Genomic DNA, 9,499 nt, shown 5'->3' with positions numbered 1-9,499 from the left:
CCCAGACCCCTACCCCATACCCAGACCATGCCTGGGAGCACAGATGACCTCGCAGGTGGAAACAAACCCAAGTTCAAATGGGGGCTGCAAGAGTCCCAACATGATGGTGGTTTCTGTCACCTCGTGAAATTCAAAAGGCGGTTTGCGTGTGTATGTGCGTGTATGTTTTAGGGTAATGTTCAGGATAGACAAATAGGTCTGGAGGAGGGTGCAAAAAAAGCTGTGCCAGGTAAAGAGAAATGTACCCCCACCCTCACCCCCAACTTTAGCTTTTAGTGGGACAGGGTTGCTATGAGTCAGAATGGACTCAATGGGCGTGGGTTGGGTGCAATATTACAGTTAAAGAGGTAGTGTTATTCACATAAATGTTTTTCACAGTCTGTAATTAACAGACATTGTATCATCTAGATAAATGTGGACAGGACCAATGGGTTGCTGACCACTTACTTGGGCCTGCCCGTCTCGGGCCTCTGCTAAGGAGCAAACTGGCATCGCCTTTCCTTAAGATTAAAGCAGGAAAAAGCACACCTGTTGCCCTCCCTTTGGTGCGCTCCTGAGGGAACCCCTGTAAGACTGCATTCAAGACAACCCTGTGAATCAGGCTGCAGTACTACGATGACCTCAGGTGGATGACCTCAAGGTCAACTCCCAACTTCCTTTGCAAAGGAAAAAAAAAATTGGAGAAGTAGCAGAGACCTGAAGTTCTTTTACTTATTACATGTGTAGTTTGGGGGACATTTTTAGGTGATTGAATAAGTTGCATGATAGGCCATTTTTTCTTTCGTTCTTGTCGCTTACCTGCTCTACTGTGTGGTAGCCAAGCACCACGTGTCATCAAGCTCTGTAACTGAATTAAAATTAAGTACATTAAAAAACTTGTCTTTCAAGAGCTTTCATCATTGAAAGTGTTATTAATGGTAGGGTAGAAAGTATTTCAATTTGGTACTAACATTAAAGATTTTTAAAAGATTCTCTTCATTTTGCTAATATTCATTCAATGTAAATTGACCACTGGCCTAATTGTGATTAATGCTGGTAATGAGTATGTATGTGTGTTCTTGGCGGGGGAGGGGGGTGTTAGGGGGGCTTTTGTATGTTTATTCCAAAAATATCTGGGAAGAGTTGTTTACATTTTGTAACTTGTTTGGTAATTGCTAAGTTACATAAAAAGTCACCTTGGGTTCATATCTTCTGTCTCCAAACTGCTTGCATATCTTCATGCTCTTTTCTTTCCCATTCTTTCTGTACATAAGTTGTGCTCCACATAATGTCCACTAGGGCATCATCTTAACCACATCTACCTCTGTGAGCCCAGGAGGATATTCTAGAGTTTGGAACCCCAGTAGGAAAATGTAACCTAATGAATGCAACAACTTCCTGCACACACGTGTTTCATGTGTCTTGTACACAAAGCGATTTTGTTGCCAGGCATATAATGATACTGTGTGTGTGTGTGTGTGTGTGTAACCAATAATACATGCCTTGATACCCACACTAAAGTCCAATGTCACTGGCTTATATATGTCTCTACTGTACTGTCCTAAGGGTCTTCAGCTGCTAGGCAGTGGCATCCTGTCTTCAGTATGGAGCATCTCGCGTGTTCAGCATTATCTCTCTGTTTGATTTTCTGTAGGAAATATGAGTGTGAAATGTGTTACGGTTTCCAAACTTAGCAAAACCTGTGCTAGTGAGAACAGCAGCAGGAGGCAAAGAAGTGGATTGAAGAAAAGCAGGACCTGACTATTATATGGTGCTCACACAGCTTCCAAATCACCATTTCTATTTCACAAAATGTACTGTGGATGCTAAGTGGTACATGGCTGCATATTAATGCATGTATATACCCCAATCATGTCATACTAGATAGAATAACAAGGAGCCCCAGTGGCACTGTGTTGGAGTGCTAATTGCAAGGTTGGGATTCAGGTCCATCCATCCGGTCCTCAGGAGAAGTGAGACCACCTGCTCGGTAAGAGATTTACAGCCTCGGATACCCCATCGTATCTATAGACTCACGACCAGTTGAAATGGATTTGATAGCAGTAGCTATGTGCAGGAACCATCAGGAGAGCTAATTCTGTCATTATTATTACTGTAACTCCTCTGGAAATAGTTGCCTTTGGAATGTATGACCTTGACTCTGCTAACCTTCAGATGACTTATATGTAAAATTGTTTATTTTCTATGGACTTTTATAAAGTCAAGGAGACCTGGTGGTATTGGTTAACGCTTTGGGCTGCGATCTGATGCATGTTCGGCAGTTCTAAAGCAACAGCAGCTCTGAGAAAGACAGACTGGGCTTTATCTCCCATAAACAATTATAGCCTTAGAAACCCACCAGGAGGTCACTATGAGTCAGCATTGACCATATGGCAGTGAGTTTGGTTTGATTTGGTTTATAAAGTCAGTCGTTGAACAGACATTCTTGATAGCGTTTCATGTCTTAAAATTTTTTTGTGGCCACATTTATTTTTCCCTGAATTAATAAAACCAAAACTAAGCCAAATTCAATGTCATGAAGTCAATGTCACATGACTCCTAGTGTTCAGGGTAGAAGTGCCCTGTGAGATTCTGAGACTGTTGACATCTTCCTCCCTCAGAGTGGCTAGTCGCTTTAAACTGATGACCTTGCACCTCCAGCCCAACATGTACCCACCAAGGCTACTCCAGAATAAATGACGCAGGTGCAACGTACAAAATGTGTGAGTGCGTAATACTGAACAGGCCATAGACTGCCAGAATTATAAACAAATATGCTTTAGAAGCAATAAGACCTTAATGTTCCTTAGAATCGAGGGTGATGAAACGGTTTTCCTTACTTTGGACATGTCATCAGGAATGACCAATTCCTAGGAAAGAGCATGATACTGGTGAAGTTAGAGGGCAGTAACAGTGAGATGGGCTGAAACCATCGCCATCACAGTGACTCAGGCCGATCAGAGACCAGGAGCGTGGGGCAGGAGCCGGCCCGTTAGGGTCTGTTGCACATGCGGAGCTCCCCAGCATCAAAGCTCGCTCAGCAGCAGCAGCAAACATGTACTGAGGTTTGGGTTCTGGTTTCCTTTTAAGACAAAAAATGTGTCCCACCTTCATGGAGTGTATAGTCTGTTGATAGCAATAAAACATTACCCATTGAAATACAATTTAAAATTATCCTAAAGGGAAATTTATCTGAAAAGTGTTCATATGATTTGCTATGTCTTATTCAATCATCTGGTAAACATGGCATTTGGGCGACAGCACAACCTTTATACTTAACAGCCACCTGTACCTGTGTTTAAATAAGGAAACACAGAAAGAAAAGAGAGAGTGGAGAGAGAATAAAATAAACCAGAACTTGATTAGCTGATAAAAAATTAGTCAACAACACTTAACTAGATTGACGAAAAAAGAATACAAATAAGTAAAATCAGAAATGAAAGTGGGAACATTACTCCTGATCCTAGAAAAAACGAAAAAGGATTATAAAAGAATATGATGAGCCATTGTACACCAACAAATTAGATAACCTAGATGAAATGTACCCAAACTCCTTGTGACGGTGACCCTCTAGGACAGAGTAAAACTTCCCCTGTGGATTTTTCAGTCTGTACATCTTTTCAGGAGCAGAAAATCTACTTTTTCTCCTGCGGAGCAGCTGGTGGTCTTGAACTGTTAGGTTTCTCAGATGGGAAATAACTCGGTTCTTGTCTTCACGTGAGAAAGAATTCACGCCGAAGTCTAGTTTGTGATCCAAGTGAGTTCTTGTTATAAAGGATGGAAGAAGTTTCAGGTTTTAGTCACTGAACATGGGACAGGCGACCTCTTGGGACTGCATACACGCACGTGGAAACCTGAGGCCAAGAGACCGAGGCACAGCCAAGCGGAAGACAGGGAAGAAACAGAGGGCCTGGTGGGCTCAAGGGCCTGGTATTTCCCGCCTTGGGCTGGGAGGTGTGGTCGAAGGTATTGGTTGACCCCACTGGCTGAATTAAGCCCAGCTGGCCTAGTTTGGGCCCACCCAGGTGTGCCACCCACCTGGCTTGGGCTTCAAATGGCGCGTGCCCCTTAGCCTTTATGGCTGGCTGAGCTTTGCCTGGTTTTCTTCCAACCTCCTTGGGGTGGGGGTGGGGGCTCCAGGCATGAAGAGCAACAACCCTATCTCTTTTTCTAGCTACCTAACAGAACTATTGGCCTTACCATGAACGGTACAACTTAGCCCAGCACACTGCAAGGACTGTTTCAGATGAAATATACAGATTCCCGTAATGCCATAAAGTACCTAAATTGACTCAATAGAATGTTTAAAAGTCTCAGTAAATCATTAACAACTGAGGAAACTGAATGAGTAATCAAAAACTTCCCAACAAAGGACAGCCTGGGACCAGATGGCTTCCTGTGGAATTATATGAAACATTCAAAGAATTTATGTCAGTCCTACCAAAAAATAGAAAAGAGGAAACATTTCTTACTCATTCTATTAGTTCAGCATTACCCTGATACCAAAGCCAGATAGAGACACAAGGAACAAAATATTACAGAGCAGGATCCATTGTGAACATAAATACAAAAATCCTCAACAAAATACTAGCAAATCAAATGTAGCACCCTATTCAAAAGATTCTTTACCATCACCATGTGTGATTTATCTCAAAATAAAGGATGTTTCAGTATAAGAGAATCAATCAATATAACATACCACATTAATAGAACAAAGAAAAAGAATCACAATCATTTCAATTGATATTGAAAAATTATTTGACACAATCCATAGCTTTTTAAATAATTTATCTATTTGAAAACCCAATAAACTAGAAATAAATGGGAAATTTCTTAACATGATACACAGCATTTACGAAAAATTAAGAGCTAATGTACTCAATGGAGAAAGACTGAATTTCCTATAAGATCAGGACCAACACAAACCCTATTTTCACCACTGCTGTTCTACATGTACTGGAAGTCTAGTTAGAGGAATAAGTTAAAGTCATAATAATAAAAGATATCCAAATTTGAAAGGAAGAAGTAAAATTGTATTCACAGATGGTGTGAGGTTATATATAGAGCATCCCAAAGAATTAACAAGAGAACTGCTCTCTCCCTCCCATTGAGGCAATTCAGACTCACAGCAACTCTAGGACAAAGTAGAAATTGTTTAAGAGACTAACTTTACAGGAGTAGAAAGCCACCTCTTTTTCCCATGGGTTGGCTGACCTTGCACTTAGCTGCAGATTGTGTAACCCATTATGCCACTGGGATTCGGGAGCTGATGGAATCCGCTGAATCACAGTCATGGGTGGCTTCATTCTGTGCTGTAGAAGACAAAGTCATCACGAGATTAAGAGTGGCCGCAGGCCCCATGCTTGCAAGTGGGGATATAGAAAGGGAACTTGACTCCAAGAGATACCTACATAATTGCACGTTAAAAAGCTTACAGAATTGGTTCTCGCTTTCTATACTGTAGATTGCAGCCAAATGCTTTCAAATTAAAGTTCTCATATCATACCACTTATGAGGGATCTAGAATTGATCAAATTTTATGAGTGATTATCAGGGGTGGGGAGAGGTAGGGAAGTGAGTTTTTATTTAAGAAGTACTGTGACTGTGTTTCTGTTTAGGGAGAACTTGGAAATAGCTGCACAGTGGTGGAATATAATTAGTATCATTGAATTGTATACTTAAAGTGATTAAAAGAGCAAGTGTTTTCTGTGTGTGCATATGTGTGTGTCTGAGGGAGGTAAAATACATGAAAAAATAAAATTAGCAAGTAAAATTTGAAGAGAAAAACTAGTACAGAAAATCTTGGCTCTGGAACAATGAATTCTATTTGCCTTTTGTTTTTGATCCCTGAAAGATACCCCTAGGAATTCCCTAGCAATTGACGTATCATTATTGGTGAAACTTTACACACAGACTGAGAGTGCGCTCAAAGAGTGGGGGCCACCAACACCAAAGGTGGCAAGTACCCCAGGAAAGGAGGGTACATGACTACAATCATGCATACTCAGTGATTCAGTTGCTTTTGACTACATCATATCTCAAAGAAGCTCTGGTGCGGAACTCAGTTAAGCATTGTGCTACTAACAAAAACATCTGTCCAAACCCACCAGCCATTCTGAGTTATAGTCTGTCAGCTCCCAGAAACATTTACAGCCTTGGGAATTCTAAAGAGGAGTTCTTCTTTGTACTATGAATCTGCCGGTTGGTCTTGGGTGTTCAAGAGTATGGAATACAAGATTGTGGAGGGGAGGAAGCATTTAAGGTAGAATTGGGATCATGATAGTGGAGTGAGGAAGCATTTAAAACTTAAAGGAAAGTTGTATGTTTCTTTGTTGCTACACTGCACCGTGACTGGCTTCAACTCCTCCCCGAGACCCTTCTGTAAAGGGATGTCAAGTTGCCTACAGATGGGCTTTGGGTCCCCACTCTGCACTTCCCCTCATTCACAATGATATAATTTTTTTGTTCTTTGATGCCTGATACCTGATCCCTTTGACACCTATTGATCACACAGGCTGGTGTGCTTCTTCCATGTGGGCTTTGTTGCTTCCCAGCTAGATGGCCGCTTGCTTACCTTCAAGCCTTTAAGACCCCAGATGCTATATCTTTTGATAGCTGGGCACCATCAGCTTTCTTCACCACATTTGGTTATGTACCCATTTGTCTTCAACAATCGTCAGGAAGGTGAGCATCATGGAATGCCAGTTTTAATAGAACAAAGTGTTCTTGCATTGAGGAAGTACTTAAGTGGAGGCCCAATGACCATCTGCTACCTTAATACTAAACCTATAAATATATGCACATAGGTCTACTTCCTCATCATCATATATAAATATATTTACATATGTACATGCCTGTATTTAGACCTGTATAAATGCCCTTTGCTTCCTAGTTCTTTCCTCTATTTCCTTTTACTTTCCTCTTTTCCCACTATCATGCTCAGCCTTCAATTGGGTTTCACTAATTCCTCTCGGTTACATTGCCCTTGATCAAACCCTACCAGGCCTCTTACACCCTCCTTACCACCGATTTGGATCACTTGTTGTTCCCTTGTCCCTGCGTTTAATACCACTTCCTTTCCCCACCCCCTTACTCTCTCCCATGTTCCTCTAGAACCATTGGTCTGGTTGTTTTATCCTTCAGATTGTTTATCCAGCCTATCTTACCTAGATAGACCTGCAGAGATAATAATGTGCACAAAAACAAGACCGCAAAGCAAAACAACAAAAGAAAAAAACCCCACAACAACAAACCAATGACCAAAAAAAGAAAATCCTGTAAATAGTTCAAGGTCTGTTTGTTGACCTTCAGGAGTGTTTTCTGGTTGAGTCTGATGGGGTGCCATAAATCCAGCTAGACCAGAGGATGGACACTGATACAGATAAGAACTGGAAACACAGGGAATCCAGGACAGATAAACCCCTCAGGACCAGTGGTGAGAGTGGCGACACTGGGAGGGTAGAGGGAAGGTGAGGTAAAAAGGGGGAACCTATCACAAGGATCTACATATAACCCCCTCCCTGGGGGATGGACAACAGAAAACTGGGTGAAGAGAGACGTAGGACAGTATAAGACATGACAAAATAATAATAATTTATAAATTGTCAAGGGTTCACAGGGGTTGGGGTTAGGGGGGTGGGATGAGCTAATACCAAGGGCTCAAGTAGAAAGAAAGCAAATGTTTTGAGAATGATGATGGCAATAATTGTACAAATGTGCTTGAAAAAGAAAAAGAAAAAAAGAAGCAAGTCTATGAATGTGTCAAACATTTATTCTTTTAATGTTTTGAAAACTGTATGTCAATATAAAAAGAAAGATACTGGAGGCTGGTGTTGGTGTGGTCAATTAGTTCTTTAAACTAAGTGTTGCCTTGAATCTTTTTTTTTTTTTGCCTTGAATCTCTTATCTTCTTTACTCATCCTTGCCCCAGAGTGGGAGAGACCAGTTTCATCTTCCCAAACCCTTTGCCATCAGTGTCTTCAGATTGATAGTGGCTCATAGCGATGGTTTCTGAAATTAAATTTTTGTGGGAAAAAGCACATCCTCATTTCTCCCAAGGAGAGAGTGGCTGGTGGGTTTGAACCACCTACTTGTAGTAGGAGTCCAGTGTCTAACCCACAGTGGCTCCTTAGTCGTCTTAGGTTTCTCAGGTGGGAAGTACCTCGGTTCTTGCCTTCAAATGAGAAAATTCACGCCAAAGCCTGGTTTCTGATCCAAGAGGGGTTTTGTAAAGGACAAAAGTTTCAGGTTTTGCAGTCACTGAATACCGTGGGCAGCCTTGTGGGACTGCATAGCCACACGTGGTAGCCTGAGGCCAGGGAGACCATGGCATGGTACAGGACAGGAGCGAGGGACAAAGAAGGGGAAGAAGGGCTGGGGGTCTCGAGGTCAGGGTAAGTGAGGCTTCTGGCTGGAAGGCAGGGTCAAAGGTCTGGGTTGACCCCATTGCTGAATTAAGCCTATCTGGGCCTAGTTTGGGCTGTCCAGGTGTACGGTCCACCTGGGCTTGAATTGGCACATGCCCAGTAGTCTTTATGACTGGCTGTGGGCTTGCCTGATTCTCTGCAGCAACCTCCTGTAGGGGGCCTTCAGGCATGGAGAGGGACACCCCCTGGCCCTATCCTGCTATCTGATGGTTGATTGCACCTTAGATGGCCTCCAACAAGTTTTTAAGATCCCAGTTACTACTCACCAAGGTCGGCTGTAGATCATTGTCTTTTCCCCTGGCTCTATCCTGCCACCTGATGGTTGCACCTTAGATGAGTTGACACAGTGGCTGTAACACAGGAACCATTGCTGTGCTCTGTTGTGCTCTGGGTCACAACAACAGCGGGTGGCTGAGAGAAGGGAATGACTGGATGGCAGTGAATTTTGCTTTAATTTCACTCGGTGAAATATCCTCTAGGTTCGTCCACGTTATGAGGTGTTTCATAAATTCATTGTTGTTCTCTACTGTTACATAGAATTCCATTGTGTGCATACTGTAGTTTGTGGATTTATTTGTCCTCGAAGGGCACTTAGGTTGATTTCTTCTTTTTGCTATGATGAATAATGCTGCAATGAACATGAATGTACTTACATCTGCACCTGTCACACCTCTTAATTCTCTCGTCCTGGGATTGCTGAACCACGTGCTGTCTTTAGTTCCAGTTTTAAGGGAGCAACATACCATTTTCCAAAGTGGTTGCACTGTCCTACAGTCCCACCAATAGTAGCAGGCTGAGGGCTCCAGGCCCTCCCCACCCTGGTCAGATTTTGTTATTCACTCATTCTTTGAACTTTTCTATGAATGCAGAGTGGAATGACACCTCCTGTTGTTTTCATTTGCATCTCACTAATGGCTGATGATCTCAAGCACTGTTTCCTGTATTTGTTGGCCACTGGAATGTCTTCTTTGGTGAACTGGCTATTCATTTCTTCTGCCCAGTTTTTAAAATTTAATGTGTTGATGCTTTCTATAGATTTTAGAGTTTATTTCTTTGCCTATATGTTGCTGCCAAAATTTTCCTCTTGGTTTGTA

General features: G+C 42.2%; 1 protein-coding gene across 1 annotated transcript in view; it reads left to right on the top strand.

The window, feature by feature from the left end:
- RIMS1 (regulating synaptic membrane exocytosis 1) overlaps window positions 1-9,499 on the top strand; it is a 545,565-nt gene that overhangs the window by 290,487 nt on the left and 245,579 nt on the right. The window contains exon 6 of the mRNA XM_045294412.1: window positions 3,847-3,892. Coding sequence (XP_045150347.1) covers window positions 3,847-3,892 — 46 coding nt within the window. The remainder of the gene's footprint in view (window positions 1-3,846; window positions 3,893-9,499) is intronic.

This window comes from Echinops telfairi, unplaced genomic scaffold, assembly GCF_000313985.2.
Source record: "Echinops telfairi isolate 266 unplaced genomic scaffold, ASM31398v2 ScPeMD7_3533;HRSCAF=4204_0, whole genome shotgun sequence".
NCBI lineage: Eukaryota > Metazoa > Chordata > Mammalia > Afrosoricida > Tenrecidae > Echinops > Echinops telfairi.
This window is presented reverse-complemented; position numbering and strand designations above follow the sequence as displayed.